At 32.3% G+C, this 26,597-nt stretch overlaps 1 protein-coding gene across 1 annotated transcript in view; it reads right to left on the reverse strand.

The window, feature by feature from the left end:
• Positions 1-9,305: 9,305 nt before the first annotated feature.
• Positions 9,306-26,597, reverse strand: part of LOC129220861 (collagen alpha-1(XV) chain-like) — a 50,048-nt gene continuing 32,756 nt past the window's right edge. The window contains exons 4-5 of the mRNA XM_054855292.1: positions 9,435-9,506; positions 9,306-9,314 (exon numbers count right to left, since the gene is read on the reverse strand). Coding sequence (XP_054711267.1) covers positions 9,306-9,314; positions 9,435-9,506 — 81 coding nt within the window. The remainder of the gene's footprint in view (positions 9,315-9,434; positions 9,507-26,597) is intronic.

The following is a 26,597-nucleotide window of genomic DNA, read 5'->3' on the forward strand; positions in this document are numbered from 1 at the left end:
GTCAAAATTGTCAATATCTTCCTGCAAAACATGAAGAGCAGACATTCATTCCATTTTTCTCTTCTCGATAATGATCTAATTATCTCTAACGTATTTGTTATTGGAAATTATTTTCCAGCAGTAATATTTCATATTACTTTTAATTCAGACTAGTAATCAAAATAAACGAAAAAATAATACATAAGAAAAACTAGGATAATTTTTGATATTCTTCAACTTTATTGGGAAGGAATAAATAAAAATAATGTGTTCCATATACAAATATATTGTGTTGCCATTGATATAAAATTCGTATAAAAATATTGTGCTGCCATTTGTTTAAATAAATTAAAGTAAAATTATTGTATGATTGAACTAATTAATTGCTGAGTTTAATAGCACTTCAAAACATTACACATATCTACGGAAGCCCATTTAACATGCTCATGTTAAATAATTTCTGAAGTTTCTTCTTAGGTTTGTGAATTTAAATACTGAAATTGTTTTTGTATGGATTTTTGAATACTTTGCACAAATAATGTACAATTTCAAAACAATTTATTTCAATAAAGAGTTTTTTAACCATTCGATTTAAATCCTCACCTACCTAGATGATTTTAATGATTAAAACACATAAATTTATTTTACGTTACTGTTTGAATACTTTGTAAAGTTATCGTATATTTTATAAATATTTTATTTTAAACAACGGTACTTTAACCATTCGATTCAAATTCTCACCTACATCGACAATTTTAATTACTTGACTTAGATTCTAAACAGTAGAGAATCGCAATACTTTTATAGAAATGATAAAACTTAGCAAAACACATTTCCTGGAAAGATCATAAAGTCTTCTGTAATCCTGATACAATGTATATTTTTCGCATTCAGATATTTTAATCAACAGCACAATACGAGTTTCGAAGTCACAATGATTCACTAGAACTACTGAACTTTATTGCAAATAACTAATGTAACTTCTCAATTTGTGGAGGGAATAGTAGTGAAGCTCTAGTCAGTAATCTCGGAAAATCATGGACTTGGACTTAGGTCACCACTTTCAGGGGCTCTCAAATTACGCATGGCACACGAAAATTCCATTTTTATAAATCCAAATATTCACTAATTCGAGCGCCCCCGAGATGAAATTCATGTGATAAAATTCAGTGTAATGCTCAGCGAGCGCATTTGAATAACGCGTTACTGTCTGTTTATTGGTATAATTTTTTTCTACTGTAATACAGCTTACATTCTATGTTTGCTATTAATTAAATAGGCAATAGAATATTTTACACAGCAAAGCATTTATCTCTTTTCTGTAAAACTTATTTTATCCGCGTCCTAGTTGTTGTTACGCACAGAAATTGTGGAAACCATAATAATGTTCTATAATCCTAACAATAGGGAAGTTGCAACCTATTAAATGTTCATATTTTGGCTATTGGATATTGTTCATTGACCCTCAAAACTAAAAAATTCACCATCGCCGAATTTTAAAACACCGTGGTTGATTTTTAATGAATTTTTAAAAATCCACGCGCAAAAGTGCGCGCTTCTGAAACGTCACGAGCCTACGTCACAGGGCGCGAATGGGCAGCCTTCCGCCGAAGATCCCTTGTTTTCGCTAGGAACATTTTGAGCGCGCTGATATTTTTATTTTTTAGAAATTCAATAATCCTTTTGAACACACTATGGAGGCCGGATTCGTTAAAGCACAATCTAAATAATCTTCCTCAAGTAACACCAATGAGATATTCGAATATTTTCGAGAGGATGAGAGGTTTTTAATGTTCCAGAAACGAGAGGAGTTAAATGCGAGGAGAAAGCCTTTTACGTTTCGTCTTCGAAGTCGAATGCGTGACCTTCGCTTCTCCCCTATCGGAAGAGGGGATGACGTCACTTCCTATGCCATTTGACGTCACAAGAGCTTGAACTTTAAAAATTAATTTAAAAAAAACTACTTATGGTATCGCAAAATTTTTTTCACCTATGATGTTCATACATGTTACTGTATCATATAAAAATAAAATTGAAAAATCGAAAACTTCCTTATTGGATAACTCGAACCCAAATTAGTTCGGATTAAAGAGGTTGTATTGTACCTACAGCATGAAAACTAATCACGTTTACGGCTGTTTTTATTTTTCCTTTTTTTATGCTCAACAATTAACTAACAACGTTGTCTGTCACAATAATAACATTCAGGAACGAAATGAGTACAATACGTTTCGCTATCAAACAAGAAATGCAAGGAATTACCCAGAGGTTTCTTGAGCAAGAAAGAAGTAAACAAAAACTAGTTCGTATTTAAAAAAAAAAAAACTTAAGAAAATTATTTCGTAGCTTTTCCTGTTTTACTGTTTCCTCAGTGTTTGCTCACAATTTGGTATTGATCCTACACTGTTTAGCTGTATAACTAAATTTCTGGTGCAAGCAGGTGTACTCTTAAACTGACTTTAGTAATTAGTAGGATCAATTGTGGAAGTAAAAATAAATGTTATAAGTTTTTTTTAAAAAAAGTAATTTATAGCTTGTTTTATTTCAGTGAAGGCATTTGATATAAAACAACTGTTGCCGTGAAAGTAAATTTAAGGACATCTTTTACTTAAATAAATAAAAGTTTCATTTTATTGAATACAGTTTGGCAATAATTGCCACACAATTGCTGACGTGAAAATTAACTTGTTAGTGATAAAAAAAAAATGCGCAGTCCTATTATTAACAGCAATAACTGCAGCAATTAATTTGTAGCAACCTTAAAAAAATGTTTTATTTAAGGAGCGAATAACAACGTGCTCTTGGGGGAAAAAACAACTCTTTTCACAGTCTCAAAGTGTTAAATATGCGCAATGTTTGATGTGTTTGTTCCGTTTGCCGAACGAACGCAATTATAATAATTTGTTAGTTACCTGCGTAGCTAAAACTAAAAAAAAGCTAATGACGCCGAAGAAATTGAAAGTGATGGAACTCGATGGCAATTTGAGTTTTTCAAGCTCATTTAACTGTCCGTAAAGAAAATAAGTTAAGTAAATAATTACGCAAAAGTGGGAAAACGTATTGAGGTCACAACAAGGGCCTATCGCAAGATCTTAACGCTGTTTGACAACCCTCTAGGACGTTTAGAATTTGATTATTTATTCCATTGATTTGATAAGGTTTGAAGGACATGACTTCCGCATCTTCCGTGACCAATCTGAAAATTATCCTTTGCGTAGACGTAAAGATAAAAAAAAACATTTATTGCACAGTAAGGTAATGAAATTGTCATTCGATTTTTATTGAAGCAAAATCCGAAAATATTTGACTGCGGCTAGTCAAGAGAACGACAGCAGGACATGAACAAAATGAAGAAAAGAAAAACATTTATTTGAATTTCGACGTCTTGAACTAAAACAATGTTTTTCGCAATCACGGATTGCGATAGGACCCTACTCGTTAAATTTCTTGTTTCTACAAATGGACTGGAAAGGAAATGGAGATGAAAATTGCATCCGTTATATTATGACCGGTGATTTTCTACATTAGGTAATACAAAGCATATCAATAAAAAAATTTTAAAAAAAAAGAAAGAAAAAATTTAAAAAAAAGAGCGAGAGAGAGAAATGTTTGTTAGGATGCAGTAATAAAGATTTGGTTATTATGGCCAATCTGCACCCGTATACTCATCATAAAAATCACATTTACAATGTATAACTTTGCAGTAGTTTAATTTCTTATCAATCTCAAATGATAGGTATTAATAAACAGGAAATTTTGTATTTAGATGAATTTTTCCTTTTTCAATTCATCTATGTTGATGATTTTCTCGAAAAAACGTAATTTTACCCCCCCCCCCTCCCTTTTTAAAATCAAACCTGCTTAATTACTTCGCGTGCGGTACACATATTTGCTTCTCCCACCCCCCTTTCTTCATTTTTTAAATGTTTTTTATTTCTTTTTTTATTTGTTTATTTTAAACATTCGTTTCATGCGCACATCTGATACTTTACAGTAATTTGAGTCAATGCCCCCTTTAAAAAACAAACAAACTTATAAACAACATTTTAAAGTGGAATAAGACTCAAAAGTCAAATATGTAGAAGAGAACATTCTATTACGCACACAGAATTTGACATCACTAGGTAATTAAGGCTAAAAAGAGGGAGATGAGTCTGGGGCGTTTTTTAGATCAAAAGATGCAAACTGAAGCGGGGGAAAAATTACGGAGCGTGACAGCGTCAGAAAAAGAAATCGCCATATTAGATGACTTGATGATACGACTAGACAGATCATCAGCTATGAATGTAGGCATCTTCGTAGCAGCCATCTAGGCGAACGACTGTAGCCGAAACAGTAGCTGGTTTTGGAACACGCCTACTTTTTGCTTCTTGGAAGTGCGTTTGAACCAAATTTGATTTCATCGCGAATAATTAATGATAGAATCCATGGTCAGAGTAAAACATGTTTCACACCTTACATAGCGTGTTTGATTAATTATTGCAAAATGTTACGTTGTTTCTATGGTAAGTTGAGTGATACGAAGAAAAGGCCGAACAGTTTAGTTCAAGCAGGACTTAGCTTTACCAAGTCAAAAAAAAAAAAAAAAAAAATGTTCCTTGAAAATGTAACATTTTCTTCGTATTATTTGACATTTGACACCCTCAGACAACCAAGCACCAACCTACTGCTTGGTTAATCGGCTTTTTTTTTAAATCCAAACCGATAAACCAAGCAATTGGTACGTGTGGGGGTCTCTGCGGATGTCAAATGTCAAATGATACGGAGAAAATGTTACATTTTCATGAAACATGTTTTTTTTTTTTTTTTTTTTTTTTTGTTTTGTTGAATGCAAAGTCCTGTTTGAATTAAACCTGTTCGGCATTTTATACATTGACTAGGAAATTTGTTCGTTACGCTGTCAGTGTCTAATGAATTGTTTGATATTTTTCAAATTTTCCTTGAAAGTTTCTTGGGAGTGATTCAAAGTAACGTGGGTAAGGAAGTTTATTTTTTATTCAGTTAATCAATGGTATTTGCAGGCCCGTAATTTTGGTGGATTGGAGGGGTGGCTAATTGCCTTCTACCCTGACTTTGGAAAATTAGTGTTTTTACAAATAATTGGGTGTGGATTTTGTTGTTTCTCGACAAAATTTGCCTTGAGTATAACCCACTCCCCTCTCAACCCCCTCCCGGGAAAATGTGAAATGACTGTGTTGTCTTTAACAATTCTGTGTCATGTAAATACAAAACAGTTTTTGTAGTTCTAGATATTTTTACAATGATATTAGCGAAATGGTTTATTCAGCTATTAATTTATTCCAGTTTCGTACAAATATTTAGTTATATTAAAAACATTAAAATTAAAATCATCATGTACACAGCTTCGATTCTAAGATAGTACTAACAAAAAGTAATCAACGTAACAAAAAATAGTTCCAAATCCTCACAGAACAAAATATTATTTGCTTTTATTAAAAACTTACACAGAACTACAAAAAGTAATTATCTTTTAACTCATTTCGAAACGAGTGGAAAATGCAGCTCTTTTTTAATAAGTGAAGTAAATCACATATTAATTTCGAAATGAAATATTAATCTAGTGAAACAGAACTATGTGCGTATTTTAAAAGCATTATTCAAAGTGTATATAAAAAATGTCATTTGCCCTAAAGTTTTTTTTTTTTTTGAAAACCATAGTTAAAAAAAAAGAACATAAGCCAGAAAAAATATCAAAACACTTCATAAAAACGGTGTTTGACGCAAAGTTGTTGAAACAAAGTTGGGGCTTTTGACAATCCTGAATACAAAAGATATTTTTGGAAAACGATATTAAATTATTTAAATACATTTTTAAGTACAAAATTATTTTTTAAAGACAACGAAAGCTTCAATTAAGTGGCGAAGGAAAAGCATTGGAGAAAAAGAAAATATATTTACGGAAATTTTAGAAAAATAGCTTAGTAATATGCGATTCGTTTCGAACATGCACGTTTCAAATGTCTGTCATATTTCAAAAAATAAAAACATTAATGGTTTTAATGTAATATTAGTTTTGTTTGTATACAACAAATTAAAATTACCTTAATTGATTGATTGATTTTTTTTAAAGCCGTTCTTACAGCAAATGAATTTTTACAATGAACGAAAAATATGTTTAATTACAACTGAAACATGTTTAAATAGTAAAAACAAGGACAAAATTATTGTCGAAGAAAGCAGTATCATTTTTAAGAAAATAAAAGTGTTCTAAAACTAGATAATCTGCTCTGCTTATTTGCATGAGAGTACTAAGAATTCATTTGATGAACATTTGTTAATCAACGGAATACAACAGACAACCGTCGTAATAATGAAAAGAACTCCGTAAATATTGCGCTTTAATATTTAAAAGTGGTAAAATAGAGTTAAATTTCAAATTTCTTCAGAAGTCATACACAAACAACTCACTAATTGATAGTATAATTAATCTAAACTAGTATTCAATTAAAGAATACAAATACCTCTAATAATCTAATTATATATTTAGTGCAGTGGTAAGAAAAACTACATTTTTGATGCAGTTAAATACAACTACAATTACTTAATTGCAAATGTACTTGAAGTTAACTGTAATACTTTTTATAAATTAGCGACTACAGTATTCTTTCCAAATGTAGTCGCTCCGTAAATACTTTTAGAAGATTAATTCACGACTCGTATTCGAATAATAATAAAAATAACAACAATTTCTTTAAAAAAATTTAAAAAAATCTCAAAAAATGGTTTGGATTAATAAATTAGCTTATTTAAACATGTAAAATAATTAAGAATTTTCTATACATGTTTTTGGAACTTATTCGTCATAATTCAAAAAGTGTTAGAAATTTATTACATGCAGTGATGTAGCTGAGAAAGAATGCACAGGTATTCCGCTCCCGAAAATATTTGGTTTATTATTGTAAAATTTATGTAAATTTAGTGTAAATTGGTTTCAAACCAGCTTTTTTTTAATTTAATTATGGTATTTTTTTAAGTTTAAAGTTGGCATAAATTAGTATCTAAACTTACTGTATTTGGCCTAATAAAAATCCGCCAACTATGACACCTACTCTATTAAAAAAAGAGGTACGTTCCCCCAAATATTTTTTTCTAACTACAGTACTGGTAACAGAGCAAAATATGCACCTTTCCATAGAAGTAACATGCACAAATTTTATTAATTTAGAAAATTTTATATCATGAGCATAGCGTACATTCGCATTTGAGGAACTCGTTTCTATCAAAACCATATGATTTTGGGCTATTCAGTTCAAATATTGGCGAATTATGAAAACTCGACCATTCATTTGGAACTTTTAAGGGGCTTATTTTGTATAATTGCGCGTTTGCTGACGTACTCGCATAAAAATTCGCACCAATCAGAATCGTTTGAATCATTTTTATCAACTCAACTAACGTCAAACGTAATTTGCCAATCATGCCTAGTTTTTTTTTTCTTGTACTCAGTATGCAACTTTGTTTCCTTTGAAACACTACAAACTAAGAGAAAAATGTAGTGACTACAGTAGTTTCACTACTTTAGTCACTAGTTTAGTTTTAGTAGTTTCACTACTTGTAGCGTGCTACTTCCAATCACTGATATATTGCAATAGTTAAAGAATCATTTAGAAACCGACTTCTAATGGTTCTTTATCAAGAAAAAGCGTGAAATTAAGTCTTTTTAAATTCCAGATAAAATTAATCTGCATATAAGATAAAAGTAACCAGAAGTTTATGGAATTGAACATTAATAATAAATATTTTTCTCCTTATAGAAACTTCGTTTTTAACCGTGAGACTTTAATCGGGAAGAACATGCATTTTTCTTCATCGTCAGATGAATAATCTTATTAAAAAGCGATGAAAAATCAAGCATTCTGGAAATAAGTTCTTTTCTTGAAGCATCGTTTTTTACGTTAAAATTTTGCAAGAGGCATGCATGTAAAATAGTTTTTTTTAGAATTTCTGAGTACTAACAATAGTGAGATGGACTATATAAAGAACAATAAATGAAATAAAATAAATTAATGAAAATGTTTCTTAAAATTCAACTTTTTTATATGCAGTCAAATGTTTCCGAAAAAACAAATAATAATAATAAGCTAAGAATGAAGTGAGAGTTTAATAAAGATCTTTGGGCTTGAAGAGTAAAATAAGAAATAATAACGATTAACTGCACAAAATTGCAGATTACAGAAGTAATGAGCAGTTAAACGTGTTTATTTCTTATTTTACATTATAGAGTAACTTTAGAAAATTTACATAAATTAAGTCAAATTTTAAATCAACTTATGTAAACCTTCTAGTGTCTAGTAGATTTTCTACCGAAATATCGTTCAACTGAAGCATCGGTTTACCGAAAGCGTTGGGTTCAACAAGTAGGGTTTGTGTTACTTAAAAAATACTATTAATCTCAGCGCTCTGATGGAAATGACCTTTTCCCACGGGCACATTGAGAGGCACATTTAAATTTTAGTTTTTAATATGTTTGTCAGGTAGGCCAGAGACGTGCGATGCGCCATAAATACATAGATTTTAGTGATTAATATCAGTTTTATTTATTATTTTTTTCTTTCATATTTGCTCGCATGTCATTGGCTGAGCAATTACTATTCATAAAGTATCGATTGCGCAAAAAAAAAAAAAAAAATAAGTTCTGAGTACCCATAATCCTTCCTTGCTTCGAAAACACAATATTGTACAGAAATTTTCAGTCTCGTGTGAATGCACTCTATTTCAAACTCGAAAAACTTTCATTACTTCATTTATGAAATATATCAGGCTTTTGCACACAAGAGATTTTCTGAAAAGCAAAGCATTTCCAAACGAAACTGCAACTTTTTCTCGTTATTTAAATTCAATACATTATTCTTTGCAAATGGTCAGAAAAGTAATTTTCTAACTTTTTTATGACAGTCGCCACACACGTTTAGTTTTTTTAGAATCAATTTTCTATTATACATTTGTAAATTTTTAAGTTAGAGCTTTGCAGTACAGCTTTGCACTGGGTTAGAAATCTGCAGGTTTTTGTGTTACATATTGTAAAAATCTACATTTGTATTTCTCAAAACATTAAATACTTTGATTTCATAAAATGAAGCAGAAAATAGTGAATGATTTTTTTTCCATTTTGTTTCAAAATGCGCCTACCATATTAAAGTTAAATCCATAAAATTTTATTTTTATGCCTGTTAATTTTAACTTATTGTTAGAAAAATAGTATATCTGGAGTTCGTTTCAGTCATTTATTTTTTCCTTTTCAAATCTAAACTAATTGAAACATCAAGACTTACCACTTTCCGTCATCATGTAATATTAAGAAAATATCACAATAGCTATTTGATGAGAAAAAATATCAGTACACAAAATTCACAAATTCTTTTGTGATGAGAAAGAAAAGTAAATTATTTTTAGGCACTTCGGAAAAACTAAAAAATAAAAAAAGGAAAACTTACTTGGAATGCCGCATCACAGTAAATCTCAGCCACACGGGGTTTGTTGTAAATTTTCAGTTCTTGCAATCCACCCTGCAGAACAAACACAAACAATAAGTTTCGCAGAAGATAAAAACACGGAATGTGGAACTGAGGGCCCATTGCCAGAAACGATGCAACTAAAACCACGTGTCTTAAGCGAAGAAACTCCTGTCACTTTCTTAAGAGTTATTTCTCCACTTCGTATGTCATTCTTCTTTCAAGAGAAATATTCTATGCAGAACAAGGTAATGATTTGCAGAATATATTCCCATAATCACCAATTTTTGTCTTAGCACCCATTATGAACACTGTTTTGTACCACAGTCAAAATAATTCTTTGGTGAAATAATGTGCATAAAATGTCGTGTCAAATCAAGCTATGTGCTTTGCAAACTTCATCGCAAAATACATTTTTATATTATTTAGATAACAAATTGCATTCAAAAATCAACTCATTTCAAATATAAGTATGGAGGCGTTTATACTTGAAAACAAGAACTTAATATTCATAATACATGACTTGTAAAAAGTTTCTTTGAACCATGCGATGACATGACTCGGTTCAACAATGATTGATGAATGCGAGGAAATTCTTTCCAAGTAATGAGAGATTTTCTTAAGAGATCTAATTTCTGCGGTAAAGGAATAATGGGAACCTTTGTAACATAGTTAGAGCACTCAAAATATGGAGACCACTGCTTGGTTCTTATCCAACACTTCAAAGAAATACAATATGTGTACATATTATTGTATAACTTTTACAAAAGATAATATCATTTCCTTTTAAATGCAGACGATTTTTTTTACAAAATCAAGAAAACATTTGATGCCATTCTAAAGGCAGGAAAATAGCTTTGAGTTTTGACTGAAAAATAAATTCTGAGTGATGTTTGAGGAGGATGCTTTTAATCGAGAACACGTGTGATGCACTAACACGAGAGCAGACGACCGTGCAGTGTTAAGAGCTTGGATGCGAAACTGAATTCGGAAGAAAGTGTTTGCGAAGTCCGCCGGTTTTTGTGGGTTGCTAGATCGGAGTAAACTTTCGGCGCCAAAACGAATTTGTGTTTCGCCAAAAGAGCGAGCAAAAAACTGATTACTGAAAACAACGCATTTTATTGAATAATCTGAAATAGAACCTTTAATTCAACATTCATTGATTTAAGAAAATAAATGCATATAGCAAAATATTTCAACAGTTAGTAAATTACTCTTTTCTTCATGCAATATGTCAGAAATTTCTCCTCCTTGACAGCGGTTTCAGAACTTTTTTTCATTTTGATCTTTGCGAACAAGATAGACTTGATAAGAAATTTAAATTTCAATAATTCGGCACGTTTTTTCAAACGTTAAACACTACTTGATACTACTAACACTGCACATTTCGATACCTCTTATACAATCTGCTTAGCTTCGTTTATATCTAAATCAGAAGCCATGGAAGTAGAGTCAACATCTCCAATGAAAAATTTGTGCACATATTTTAATGCTTTTAATAATTCCTTATTTGAGTGTCATCATTTTCATGTTTTTAAAATGTTTACACACAAACTAAGAGTTATTAGTGACACAAGTCTGCATCTATTCAAAATAAATGATAAAAAATGCGTTAATTATAGGGGAGACTAGGGATACTTGATCCCGTAGCCAAAAATGTACCAAAATCATTAAGTAGAAATTTGAAACCTGACAATTATATTAAAGTTATATTTGTACATAAAAACTGGCAACATTTTGTTGTTTTTTTTTCAACCATTTTGTTTTAGCTCAAGAAATGATCGTCTGAATGTGACAAGGGAAACGCTTTTTAAAAAAGCATTCCGAGGTTAAAACTTAAAAAAACTTAACTTTAAAAAAATTCCGAAGTGTATTGTTAAAGTATAGACAGTCTTTAATAATTGAGACATATTTTTAGTAAATTGCCACTGATTGGTAATAATAGAACAAAAATGTTTGTAAAAATCGCATATTAGGGATACTTGATCCCTTCCTTTAGATGGATACATGATCCCAGAGATCAAGTATCCATATGACAATATATACGCAATAAAAACAATATAAATGTTGCTTACTTATTTGACATTAACTTTAAACATTCAAAAAACCATGTTAACATAATAAAATTAATCATAGTTTGAGTGATAGATTTAAACAATCACTACTGTAAATGTGCTAAACAAGTGAAATATCAGTTCACACTTGTAACCCGCATAATACCTCAAACATCTTAACATAAACTAACTTATATATAAATTATGTTCCGATCAGCCAAATGAGCTTCAACAAGTTGAAATAGATGTCAAACCTTTGTTTGAAAGAAAAAATAAATGATTTTACTATAGTTAGACTTACAACAAAAAAGTGAGTTGCCCATTATGTTGACCCATTAGCGGATAGAATGCAAAGTTGGATTTCTAGAAAGTTAGTTAGAGTTAGAATTAAGTTTTCCGAAGCGAAAAGGTAATATGTTAAATCAATAAATTTTTCCGGAAAAAAATTGCATTTGACTTTTCAGGTTTTGAAAACATATAAGCTAGGCTTTCTTTTTTATGAGTACACTGTTACTTATATTTTTCTTCACTCTTTTTAAAAATTAATTCAAATGATGAAACTCTTAATTTTATTATTGCAAGACAAGAAGCAAGTAAAGTGATTTCCGTGCTTGTTATCCTATTTTTTTTTATTTGTTGTAATTTTAGCTTTATTGCGCCACTTAAAAAAAGTTAGTTTTATTTATAAAATATAGTATTGTTCACAACTGTATTGGATAATAAGTAACTAATCAAAAACATCATAAGTTCATGAAAGTTGTGTACATTTTTTTTTTACAAATGTCTAGTGAAACTTGAAACTATGTTATTTTGGGTTCACGTTATTATTATCTTATACAAAAATTAGAAATTGTGTTTTTTTAGAAACATTATGTAGAAAACTAAAATCCATAAATAAATTGCCGATCTAATGAAAAGTATATGTATTTTCTCAGTGGGATCAAGTATCTCCCATGAAGGGATCATGTATGTATCACTAGATGTGGGGATACATGAACCCTTTATGAAATTTTTGAAAAAAATTATTTTACCAAAATTATCTGTTTCATTTCAACTAATAAAAATACTGTCAGATAGAGGAAAAAAATACCTTTCTTCATGTACATTTAAAAAAAAAAAATTGATAATTTGCAGCAGAGAAAAAAAATTGAAAACTAAGGTGGGGATCAATTATCCCCAATCTCCCCTACCTATTGACAATTTGCAAACTCTTAATTTAAAATATTTCTTAAGCACAGGACACTAATGATAGTGCTAGTTTCAAAAAGTTAAAAATCATGTCTTTATAAACCTAAGACTATAAAATAAAACATTTCTCAAACGTTACAGCAAACACAAAAAACAAACTATTAAAAGGAAGCAGCATTAAATAAGAAATGCACACTGAGATTATAAAAATATTTTAGTAAATCCCTAATAAAAGCATTTATGATAAATCTTTACAAAAACAAGATCGGAAAAATTTTGCTTTGCATGTTTTCCATTTTAATTATTTTTTCTTCTGATTCTTAGTTTCGTTTTCTTAACAAAAGTTGGCAATATTGTACACAACTCGTCATTCAGCAATTCTGAAGTTACTTTTTAGAAGCTATTTCTGAGGTTGTTTTAAGTGTTCATCCTACATTGTAATATTCTATGCAATGTTATAAATAATAGAAATCTTGTGATGTTGTGAAGTACACGGTGAGAGTTTTGAAGCATTGAGAAAGTTTATTTTGCTGCATTCATTTTACTGATTTAGTTGAAATAATTTTGTTTGTATTCCATTTTAGACGAGCTCAAAGTTACCCTAAATGGCAGAATAATTTTGAACCAAACTAATAATTTATCTTAAATGGATTTTAAAATTAATTGTTCTTAATTTTTGGTTAAATATACACTACTTGAGAAGGTTTTTCTTTCTTTTTTTTTCTTTTCCTGCGTTAAGCCAACTACTGTCATAAAACTTTTAAAATACGACTGGGGCAGTTTAAAATAGAGAAATTGAGGTTCAACTTCACCCCGAATGACTGTACTAAAGTTCAAACATACGCAGGTGCGTCATTTCAAAGTTTTTCGGGCCGGAGGAAAGGGCAAAAGGTATATACTCAATGCATTTTATTTTTTAAAAGCATCAAAATACAAGAAAAATGCACAAATTACGTTATTTTTTAAATTTACAAGGTAAGAATTAAAATAGACGTTCAGAGCCAAACATACAGAAAGAACTGGCCGTAACATACGTAATTAAAAAGAGAAAGAATCGGCAAGTTTCACGGGAAACAGAGCCCATTTTTATGAAACATGTGTGAAAAGAAGTGTAATATTTCACCTCAATATGCCGGAAGTTGTGCACATTATTTCAGTAAAATAACTGAGCATTTCCGTTACTTGAATGGCTGTTTGCTAACTTTACTCACAAAGTTATGAATGTGGCATGATTGATGACAACTAAGAGATCCGATTTACTTCCAGCTTTAAGCAATCTTATGTACGAATCATGGCGAACCAGAACAAATTCGTTAAGAAAAGAACTTTGCTTTAATTCTCAAACAGGTTTCATGTGCATTCAACAGCGTTCTAAAGCCCCATTTTGCATAATCGGTTATGTAATTTTAAAAAAAAACCTCATCTCCTGCAAAAAAAAAAAAAAGCGAAAATATGTAAATTAAGAAATACCGTTAGAAGATTTGGAGAGGAAATACTATGCAGGGTATCTCAGTTAAATGTTTCATGACTTCTAAGAGACTTAGGGTACATCTTGACGACTTAAAATCATACAGCAATGCTGGTTCGGATGTGCTTTCCTGAAGCGGTGATGTACACAAAAGGACCATAAAGAATGAGACTGTAAGAATGAAGAATCTTTTCAATTTTGCATGTAAAAAAGCAAAAAGCTGTATGGGTTAAAATGTGTTCGTGGTTTTTCCCACCAGCTACAATATACACCTCATATCTTCGACGCATGGAACACCGAACAGTATGAAATACTCCCGGCATATCTCTAACTTCTCGGGACGAGAAATCATTCCGACCCCTCAGTGCTATATGATTTCAAGTCTTCAGGATGCATCCTACCCCTGTTAGAAGTTCTGAAACAATTGACTGGTACACCTGTATATTTAACCTCATCCACAGTTATTTTTAAAGCCATTGGAAGCGTATTTTACGCATTGAAAATCAGAAATATGCCTTAAAAAACTTCAGTAGTAAAAATTTGGCTTCGTGAAAAAAGGGGGAAAGGGAAGCAACTAAATTTCTTAAAATATTACATTTGAATGTTTTTTTTTATATTTTCAAGCGCAAAATGGAAAAACTTCTCAATTTTAAATATTAAAATTTCTTCTTTCCCTGGCACCTTCCATTTCAACCTTAAATAATTTGTCATTAGTCATCAATAGTTGACCACTATTGACGTCTTCACTATTTTTCAAATATATTTCTCCTCTCTTAAATTGATTTTATACTTCTAAAAAACGTCAAGTAGTATTTTCAGGCCTTGAAGAAAATCCTCGCTGTATCTCTGTCTTCAGTCTACATTATTCTTATCTGCAAGTAACTCTAGACAATATTGCAAATTTAAAAAAGGAAATAAACATGAAACCATATACCAAATTTTTTCAAACGAAAAAAATATGTAGCAAAGCATGAAACCTTTTTTTTTTTCTGGATTGTGCTGTATTTGATACTAAACGCTTCATCCAAGAGCTGCAAGAAGTCCGAAGGTTCCCTTTCTCTAGTCTATTCCGTTTACTGACAGCTTAGTTAAACAGCTGACAATATTTTTCGATACTTCCTTATTTTGTCTACGCCCAGTGAAAAGACTTATTTCACACGCATCAGAAACTAATTCCCACAAAGAATAGCACTTTCAACTATTTTTCCTGAGTATTTCCAGTGAAGGAAAAATATGCCCAATATGAGAAATGTAAAGGTAGCAACCAAATGACAGTTCACTGCTTTAATGTTTGATGGTTGTTCAAAATTGGTCAGCTAGCGGAAAAATGTTTCATCCCTTAATCCATACTTCCATAGGTAAGGTGACCATGTTTTTTTTTTTTTTTTTTTAACCTCAGGAAATTGAATAGTTTTGGGAAATGTCTGTTTAAAAAGGAGTATGTCCGACGAGTGAGACAGTTAGGTTTGCCAGCTCTTTTAGTTATTTAGAAATTATTTGTAAACCAAAGATAAATTTTCACACACAAAACATTATTCACCGTAACTTTATAAAATTAATAAAAAAACAATAAATTATTATTGTACTAATTCAGAAAAAAGGAATTCAACTTTCATGCATTTAGTTAACAAAATGTACTTGATCTCAGAACAATGTACAACCATGATTTCATGAACGATATGGAAATCAATTTCGTGACTTTTTATGAACTTTAATTTATACGAATAATTGGATAGGCATTCTAGCACCACATTCACCGGACAGTATGTATGTCCGACAGTAGTTGATAGTTTCTGCATTTGCAATGCGTCTAGAGTCTAGTCTTTTAAAAAGGGAACAGCTCAAGATGGTTTTTATTAACAAAGTAACTGCCCGACCTACCCATAAGGTCACAGCTAATTCATCTGTAATAATTTAGAAGAATAACGTTGGGGTTTGTCGAAATATTTTTAAAATTATTGCAGTCAATGAATTTTTGAGCCTGACCCAGTGGTCCCCCCCCCCCCCTCCCCTTTAGAAGTTGACTGACACCTATCGTCGCATCCCTTCTCTTGCATTCATAGTTTCCTTGAAAACTCAAAGTTGGTGCAAGTGAGCATCGATATTACTGAAAAAGTAAATGCCTTATTTTATTTTGAAGTAAAATGTAAAAGACAAAGCTATTTTACTTACACTTACTCTTGAACATTGTAGTTTATAAAAACATTTTTAAAATCATTCTAGCTCTACACTCGAAAAAGAAAAAAAAAATCAGACAATGGTACGTATTTCCTGCAATTAGAATTTAGTCTACCAGTGGTTCCCAAGCTTTTTGCCCTTCGCCCTCCTTTAGAGGTTGGCTGACACTTATCGCCCCCTCCCTCCCGCATTCCTCTTTCCTTGCAAAATCCTCAGTTGGCGCATTCGAGCATCGATATTACTGAAAACATAAATGAATAATTTTATTTTGAAGTAAAAGGTAAAAGATACAGCCATTTTACCACATCTATTCTCAAGCATAAAAAGAAAGAAAAACAAAATTTGCACTAGTGTTTTTTTTTCCAAACAGAACTGATTTTTGAAGAAAAATACATAACTAAGATCATTAACGTACTTTTCAAACTCTGGAGCACATTTTTCATCATTAATGTGTCATATTTTTTCGATTAGAATCTGGATGAACTGAAAACGTTGAGGATTTAAAAAAAATAAAAAATAAAGAAAATTTGAAAACCTATTTGTTTATTTTTACCATGGTGGTGCCTCTTAGTGGATTTCAACTAAGACTTCAATGGCAGAGCTTACATGCGTCAGATTCAAAAGCAGGTTCCTTTTGAAGCAAATGTCCAACCTCATTCTTTATTTTGTGAGGAACTGAAAGGCAGGAACTTAGAACTTAATATGTTGCCTAAAGAGGTGAGAAGCGGTTCAGTTTTCTTCCACAGTTGTGGATATGTCTCCAAAAGCTTCACTTAAGCTAGGCTGACGCATAACCATGCTGCTTGAAAACGAATTAAACCTCATGTCATACTGCAGATCTGGTCTGCAGGTCTCTCTACAAAGATTTATCAAGTTTATCAAAGAAAAATTTCAAAGAAAAATGGATTTAAAATCCAATCGGGAAATTTCTAAGTCAAGACCTCAAATCTTGATTTAATGTTCAAAGTCAGTTTTTAACTGGTTCAAATTATCAGTAAGAACTGAGATTTTTGTAATCAAGAAATTTTTGATTATCGTTTCTTTTCTTTTTTTTTAACACTTTTAAGGTTTGGAAAATGAATCTGCTTTGCATGACCAATGTTTATCTTGTGAATATCAAATAAATGATGTGATGAACGATGAATAAAAACTAAAATGTGAGAAGGTGGATCTCGCCTTGCTCTGACATTTGGGACTTGCCATGAATGCAAATTGTAAGCTATTCCGAGGAATGGGGAGCACGCGACTGAACTTTTGTTTCTTTTTAATCTGTGATTTTTTTTTTTATCTGAACTCGGAACAATAGTTTTTGTATAAGTTTTCAATTTCGATATACGTTAGCTTTTCATGTTATAACTATAATTTTTATTTTTTCCCTTGAATAATCATCACTCCCTATTGCCCATCACGGACTTATGGCCCCTCTGGGAGGATTCAACTCGTCCCCTTGGGAACGATTGCCCCTAGGTTGGGAACCACTGGTCTAGCCTTTCAAAACCGAAATTCTTTAGCTGCTAAAAGACATCTGCTTTCTAGCAACAAAGTAACAGGCCAGCCAACCCACCAGGTCACAACTAATTCATCAATAATAATTTAGAAGACACTTGCACCTCTCATTCCAAAACACCTCCCTCCCACGAACAATCAATTTATTGAACATTCTGTGCCTTCCAATCGGAAAGAGATTTCTATGTTCTTCCCGAATCATTGGAACATCTGGACTGTAGCATATCAAAAGGTCGAAGACGTCTACAAAAGGTAATAACCAAGTCGTGAGTTTTATATCACCTTTGTTTGACCTTCGGTTAATCACGCGCTACCGCCAATTATGTGGTTAGGTGGTTGAATCTATTAAAAGTTAATCGGTGCGAACACCGCCTGGCGCAAGTGCCAGGGAAGTAATTTATTGCTATGGAGCTACGTATTCCACCTGAAACTATGGCGTGAGTCAAGAACAAAAAAATACTAATAAATTAACATTTTATCTTTAATTAAGAAAGGCAGTTGAAAAGTTAAAGCTTTTGAAATGTTTAATTAGATTTTTGAAATAATACACCCGCTCAGTGCCTGAACTGACCCTCCGTACAGCTATGTATGGAATGTCAGTTCAAGAGAACCATAGAACAATTGAATTTTGTAATTTTTAGAAGGAAAGCAATAGTTTATTTCTACCACAATTTTGCTCTGCTGCCCACGATTGACCTCTTATTAATAATATTTATCAATATTTCTTTTTCCCCTCAAATGTTGATTATTTTACAAGTTATTATTATTGTTAGTGTTATTATTACTATTACTGCTGTTATTATTACATAAAATTCAATACTACTCATGAACAAAGTTCGACCAATCCCGGGCGACTAAAAGAATATATTGGCGAAGAGCTCTTTCAGAACAAGAAGCCATATCAACTTAAATGTTCCTTCAAATTCTGAGCAGTAATTTGTCAGAAGCCTAAAACGTTTTCCTGTGGCAAAGCTTTTACAATTTTTAACGCTAACGAAGAAAATTCTATTATATTTGGTTATTGTAAATTCCGTTGATTGACTGGCTAATCTAGATTTTTCTTCGTTATTTCAAAAGCCTGTTTCTGTTGTGTTTAGCATCAATCTTTTTCTTTGATCTATTTAACAATATAAATCATTAATGTTGACGGTTTAAGTTGTGTATTTAATATTAATGTTATTCTATTTGTGTCAACAGTCATCTTTAGTCATTTTACCTAATTTTTTATGCTGTAATTCCATTTTATTAAATTCATTTTATACCAATAACTTGCATTCATATATATTTTCACAGGAAAGTAAGCGAATTAGAAGAATCATAAACATAAACACATATAGTGCACTAAAATCAAAGGCATAGCGATGAGTTGGCTTATCATCTCTCAGAACATTTAATTTCAAGCCATAATGCCTATCCTAGCATGGTAGTATTATACATGCAACGACACTTATGAGACGATGAACCCCCCCCCCTCCCCCAGGCAAAATTCTGGCTATGACCTATCCTCACCTTAAGGAAAAACTAAATTCATTAGTGTCACTTAAAAAATAAGTAAATAAAATAAAGATAATCCCCCATCAAATTCTTTAACCTATTAACCAGTGATGACTAATCCTAACATCAATTGACATTAATTTGCTAAGATTTTACTCAGGTCATGAGACAAGCAGAAAACAAGCAAGAATGGCTTTTAGCGAAGAGAAAAACTTAATATGGGGGTGCAATATCCCCCAAGAGCGATGGCGCACTCTCCACGAAGCACCCTCCAAGAACGAGAGTCCCTCGAAAAAAACTGAGACCCTAAACAAATCCCTAAAAAAATCAGTGGCACAATCCGGGTCATAACCCCACCCCCTCTCGTAGGCTGTTTAATCATTATTTCAATTTCGTTTTGTATTACTGTGTGGCTCTAAAATAGAGTGAAATCACCATTACATTTATATTTGAGATTCTTTTATATTAAGGGGTCTAAGGACCTTTAACCTTCAAAATTTGACTTTCTAGAAAAAATATATGTTATGCATAATTTAATTCTGAACAATTTGATACCTTATTCATTACCATACGCAAAAATCTTTTCAAGTTATCGTAAAAATGCGTAAACTTTCCCCATAGAGATTTATGTTAACAGCAGCTGTTTAAGCCTCTTTTTCTCAGGTGCCGGTTTCTTGTTTTGCGTGCGTGATATCTCAGAAAGTTTTTTATATATATAACTTATAAAAAAAATAATAAAACTTTTAATGCATGTTTGCCTAGTTAATTTTTATGAGCAGAACCTAAATTTTAACTAAAAATGAAAGTTAATTTAAAAAAAAAATATTTTCGCTCAAAATTTTGGAAAATTTTGATATTAACCTCAAAAATTTCAAAAAATTAAATAAACAGTTTTCAATAAATAAATAAATTTAGGTTCAGATCATAAAAATATACCAGACAAACATGCATTAAAAGTTTTACGAAAATAAGAAACTTTCTGAGATACCACGCACGCAAAACGAGAAATCGGCAAAACCAGCACCTGAGAAAAAGAGGTTTAAATAGCTGCTGTTAACATAAATCTCTACGGGGAAAGGTTACGCATTTTTACGATAACTTGAAAAGTTTTTTGCGTATGGTAATAAATAAGGTATCAAATTGTTCAGAATTAAATTATGCATAACACATTTTTTTTCAGAAAGTCGAAAATTCTGAAGGTTAAAGGTCCTTAGACCCCATAATATTTGAAAGCTTACCATTGCAAACTTTCCAGATCAGGTATTTTTAAAAAACTTTCGTCCACAATGATAAAAATATGCACCTTGATTTTGCTACAGTGCAAAATTGCAATAAGCATTTCTTCGATATTTATTAATAAATTATGCTATAATAGCTCATTTTTTTAAAAATAAATACTTCTATCTAGGCAAACAGATTATTGTTAAATTCTACTTCAAAAGATTTCAATGGAATGAATAAACTCGAGAAAACACTTTCTTGGGTTTTTTAATTTATTTTTCCCTTGTTTAACTTAAAAAATAGATTCAATAAAGAGCGCAATGCGTGATCTAATAATTTCTTGAATACTTAATAACTTTTATAAGCATAAAAATTTATACTTGCTGCATTAAAAGAAATAAACTGCATCAGCTGGCTAAAATCACAACATGCAAATTCATTGAGAAGTACATCAAAAAACCATTAAATAGTAGACATAATTATTATATAAGAAAATTATCCATAATTATGCAGTTACGTAGAAAATGTACTAATTAATACCTCCTAGCAGCTATGCACATGCATCAAAAACGGCCCGAAAGAGAAAATTACGTCAATTTCCATGTACTTGCCGAGTACAAGTAGCTATGTCCCAACTAAAATCTACATGTCTTATGATGTTTGCATTAAGTAAGCAACAATTATAAGCCAAATGTTACCATCCTCTCATGGAAAAATTAAAATAAAAAGGCGAGGAAATACCATTTATCCATTAGGAAATGCGCCCAATTCTACTTGGTAAAGTTCTGATATTCAGTGCGTAAGAACTGTTGATATGTTTCGAAGTTAATAACAGGTTTGCTCCATTGCAAATCACGACTGAAAGAAATTCGAGTTATTATCGCTTTGCTAATAAAACGCTCACCTTTCCCATTTTCCTGAGGCGGTCAGTATTGACATAAAAAAATTTCCTAATTTTCACAGTGACATTAAAACAAACTCTGTCATACTCTATTTCTGTATCTACAAAGAAAAAAATAAAGCAATAATGACCGCTCATTACATAATTTCGATAAACGATGCAATTACTGGAAGAACCGAAGTTGCGAAGAGTTTTGAGAGAGAGCCAGCGACCTCTCCAATGATTTATGGACTCAGTCCCTACAGAAGTGTTTCAGTTTTGATGATACAAATTATAGATCATCAATTAAATCGGTGGTTTCCTGTTTCATCAGCAAATAGAAAATTTACACGGAATAAAAATTGATTTACTTCTGTTTCATGTGAAAGAAGTGACTGAAGTTACCGAAAATCTCCTTGCTCCTTTTTTTTTAATAGAAATCATTCGATGGAATTCAGATTAAAAAAAAATCCGATTTCCCCCAACGTCAAAGTACAATTAATTATTATTTCTTTCTCTCTCCCCCCTCCCCACCCCCAGCATAATCTGTCGATGAAATTCGTGTGTATCTATTCCAGCAGTATTTAAATGGACAGATAATAATAGAACTGAAGGGCTTACATGTATTTTGCTCATGCATTGTGGGTTTTAACGACAATGCTCTAAGCCACAATTCTTAGATTTCTTTAATCATCTTGATTAATAAATTCAGAGTGGATTATGATTACCTACATTTATTACAATGTTTCAAATACTAACGGCTGTATCCAACGGATTATTCGACTCTTGGTCAAGCACCTAAACGGCAGATTATTGATTGAAGAAGGCCTCGACCGACGGTTTGACTTGACTCTCTGATCGAAGGTCAAATCGTTTGATGAAACAATGCTCCCGTAATACTAAATACCAATCGCATTGCCTCAAAAAGTGAACTTCTGTCAACGCCCGCGTTGACTTCCGATATGGAGGAGAGAGCAACCTAGCGGCAATCCAACGATGGCACTGCTATGGCAATGGATGTAAAAACATTCGCCTCATGAATATCCATGGATGGCAATAATTCCTAAAACTGCACCACTTAGTGTTCATCCAACGAAAGCATTGCTACGGCGATGGATCCAAAAAATTCAAATCAAATTTTAGTTGGTTAATTTCTGAGATTAAATTTAGAAATTAACCAATTGTCAATTTCTTCGCTCTTAATATCTAATACCTTCTTTTAACGGCAGGGGCCTTATATTTGGGGCATTTCTTAACTCACCCTAGCCCCAGCGAAACTCAAAATTATAGTGCTTATCTGAAATGACCAAAAAAGAATTTGGGTAGATTTTATACCTAAATTGCTCACACAAGCTCTAATCATCAGAAGAAAATAATAATGATCAACTTAATGATAGAATTTGAGCCAGAACGAGTTATTTTATCCATCTATATTCCCAGCAGGAGATAAAGATTCTGAATTCTATGCGATTCTGTAAACAGTCTGAAATGATCAAGAGTTTCACAAAAGCAAATGCATGGTTTCCAAAGCGGTTGTCAAATTACAAGACAATGGTTTTCACTCCAGTTTATAAGACACCTAGTAAATTACCCCATAATGATGCTCCAGCGATACAACATTTCGTCGCTAATAAGACGAATGGGCGTATCTCACTTCTAAGCATTTTGCAGAAAAACGATTAAAAGATTTTCAGTTTACTATTGCTTAGGTATTGCTTGAAAACCGCCACCAGTGTGACGGACTTTGTAACTTTTTTACTATTTATTGTAGAGATACGCCCATTGGTCATATCATAAAACCGACTTTGGACATTTCTGTGGTGGTCATAACTCTATTTTCGATTTTTATTTTGAGATACGTCCATTTGTCTTTTTTTAGCGACGATTTAATCTTAAGTTTACACAAAATGGTACAAACGTTTAGAGAATTCTGGTTTCACTGAACGCCAAACGCAAGAGGTATTTTTTTGGAAGATGATTGATTTTCTTTTCTGTAGTTTCCGTAAGTCAATGTATTCCTTTTGCTTTATATAGCCAACTTATACATTTCCGTACTTTCATATTGCATATTTAATGGACAGAAAATATTTGACATTGAAATGCGAATTTAGTTAAGTCTCTGTTAAGAGGAAATATTGCTATTCAATAAATTGTCACTAAGAGAAGAATTGCTTCTTTTACCCCCATCTTTTAAGCTGATTATATGACAGGCTTGATCCTTCTTTCATAATTACTTGAAGGATTCATCACCTATAGAAAATGTTACCTGTAATATTTAGAAATCAGAAGATTTCCAATGAAAAATGTCGCTGGATCAATTTAAGGCTGATGAAGAGAGTAGTAAATCTTTTCCATGGGATGGCGATTAGATGACGGTGCGATAAAGTACTAAAGAGTAAAAACGTAATCTCGGAGGGGGGAAGGGCTTTTTATCACTAAATCCATTGCTCTTGCAAAATATGTGTATCTCAAAGTTTTTTTTGGGGGGGGAGGGGAGAAACTTTATAACTGTACGAAGCTCATATGCTTGCCGCCTTCAATTCAAATTTTACGTCTCTCCTGCCTTGACGATATGTTGTAGTTCCAGGTATTCTTCTGAACATTACAAATAGAATTTTCTTCACTCCTTCCCAAAAAGGAAAAGAAATTCTATCAAAGAAAAATTAACTTGTAAAGATTTTTCAAAAGCTGAAGAAAAAATATCAATAAATTGGAGTTATTGCTATCTTTTAAAAATTAATAACATGCTGTTAAAAGAGGGGTAAACTTTCTTTTTAAAAAAATGCTTAATCAAAAATACAGGTATATTTAACAAGCTGCTCAACTAAACGGGTTTTATTGTGCACAAACAAATACAGTGCCTAAACTCATTTGCATCTACGCAACATAAAATCTTCGTTCAGTATTTGGTATTTGTATTGAATTTCGATTTAGTTTTCCCAAAATTTTATGTGTTAAAGAATGTTATTATTGTTCCCCTGGCATTTCTCTTTCCTTCTTTACTCTCTTGAAGGGCGGAAAAACATGAAAAAAATAATTTCCCGTAGAAAGAACGAGCTGAAACTCGGAGATGCTATCTCACGATTTCTGACAATCCAATCCTCAAAGCTGCTTTTATATTAAACTCCCGACCCACAGCTATCGGGATTAGGAGGGTGATTGCATTCCCCATTCATCCCAGCACGTGGCTCAAGCACTAAATGCAACTCTTGGCCGGCAACTCGGCATTTAGTTCGCTCTTGTCACTCTTTCTTCACCAGTCAATGAGGGGTAAATTGAAGGCCAGAAACCTTATTTGGCGAATTTTCCCTCTTTGGCAAAGTTATTGCAGATTGGCATTTTTCAGGGTGAAGCGTTGTAGCACCAGAGGAATCTTTTTAAGGGTGCCATTTTTCCACTTATGGCACTCTTGAGGATATCAGAGGGAGCCAAATCGCATCCTTAGAAGTGGCATAGGGTGCAATACGGAACCAAATGACACTTTTAAGGGAATTATTGAGATGCCATAGGGAGCTAAATGTCACACTTGAGTAGTTGCCACTGTTGCTACAACGTTTTACCCTAATGCAGGTTGCCACATGCAACCAGCAGTCTTAACAGTATACATTGTTTTTCGAGCAACTCTTTTCAAAGAAAAAAAAATGTTTTGGAAGGAACGTGAAAATCAGTCTCAGGATTGGCCGTTATAGAGGATGGCTATTAGCCTGAGCAATATATCAAAACCTCCTTCCGGTAAGGACATGTAGCGAGAGTAGTGATGTAAAAACACACTCCATTTTCTTGTCAAATACGTGGATGAAACCGACAGTGCAATTATACAGTGGCGCATGAATTCAAATTTTTGGGAAGGCGGAAATTCTCAATTTGCTGAATGGAACTCGAAATTTTGTCGAACGGAGCTCCAAATTTTGCCGAATGATGATAATTTTGCCAAATAAAATTCCAAAGTTTTCCAAATGATGGCAATTTTATCGATTCGTCAAACAAAATTGGCCGAATAAGGAATTTTTTCGAAGATCACAGTGGAAGGTCACCTCCCATCGGGGCATCCCTGGTGCTATTATGTAAATGAGAAGAGTTTTATAACACGTTTAGTTTACTAAGAGGATCGCTAAGTGTTTCTCAATTCAAACGTATTCAGATTTGCTTCAGTTTTAATAATTAGGAACACACTTTCCCTTAATCTCTGGGAAGAAAATCGACGTTTTGATGTTTCTAAATAGTAAATGAAATCTTAAAAATTCTGGAGAGTTCAATGGGTTACGACATGTATCCAAGGGGCTGAAGATGAACAGGAAGACGCAGTGCTAGGTGGAAAGATCGAGTTGAAGACGAATTGAAGTTCTGCGGTGCGTCCAATCAGAAGAGAAAGGCAGCTAAAAGAAAGTAAGGGTCCAAAATGTTGAACTTGGTAAAGGTTGTTCAAAGGATATAGTATCGGGATGATCATTCGGCACTTCAAGGGAAAAAAATAACGCGTTGATAAATTAGCTGCCTAATTTAAAATGAAACTTGGTTTTAGCATCCATTTGTAGAGCTTTGGAATGTCATTGTATAATTTCTTGCCAAACTCACTTCAATAAATTGTAGGTTAGTCGGCGATATTCTGTGACAGTCGGAGAGAACTGAGTGAACACCAAATGTAAGTAATCTAATGGAAAAGTGTCAGGCTTCAGGCGAACTAGCTATCGAGGGAAGTGGTGAAAAAAATACGAGTACCATCTTCATAAATTGCTTCTGTGCACGAGAATCTCTGAGAGGCAAGTGATTAACTACCAGAAATTAGACAAACTTTAACCCATCATGCTAGAATTCAACTATGACAAAAGCTTACGTTCAAACAAATCTATTGCAATACTCTGTTATATCAGAACAGATGTTAATTAGCAAACGAATACAATAAACTAGCAGACGTTTCTGTGAAGTACCGTTTGGGGTTTACGACTACTGACTTCTGCGAGAAAGAGTTTTCAAGTTTAACATACCAAAAGAAAAAAGATAATAACGAGCTTATGTTGAGAAGGATTTGCGACTGTTCTGGATTAAGCCGGGGACATTGCTGTGAAGTATCTTCTGCAGTTTAACAGAATTTACTCCCACAAAAAAGGGTTTTAGAGAGTCTTAATTGAAAAGCAGGTATAGAGACAAACTTATCT

The sequence above is a fragment of the Uloborus diversus genome, chromosome 4 (assembly GCF_026930045.1).
Source record: "Uloborus diversus isolate 005 chromosome 4, Udiv.v.3.1, whole genome shotgun sequence".
Lineage (NCBI taxonomy): Eukaryota > Metazoa > Arthropoda > Arachnida > Araneae > Uloboridae > Uloborus > Uloborus diversus.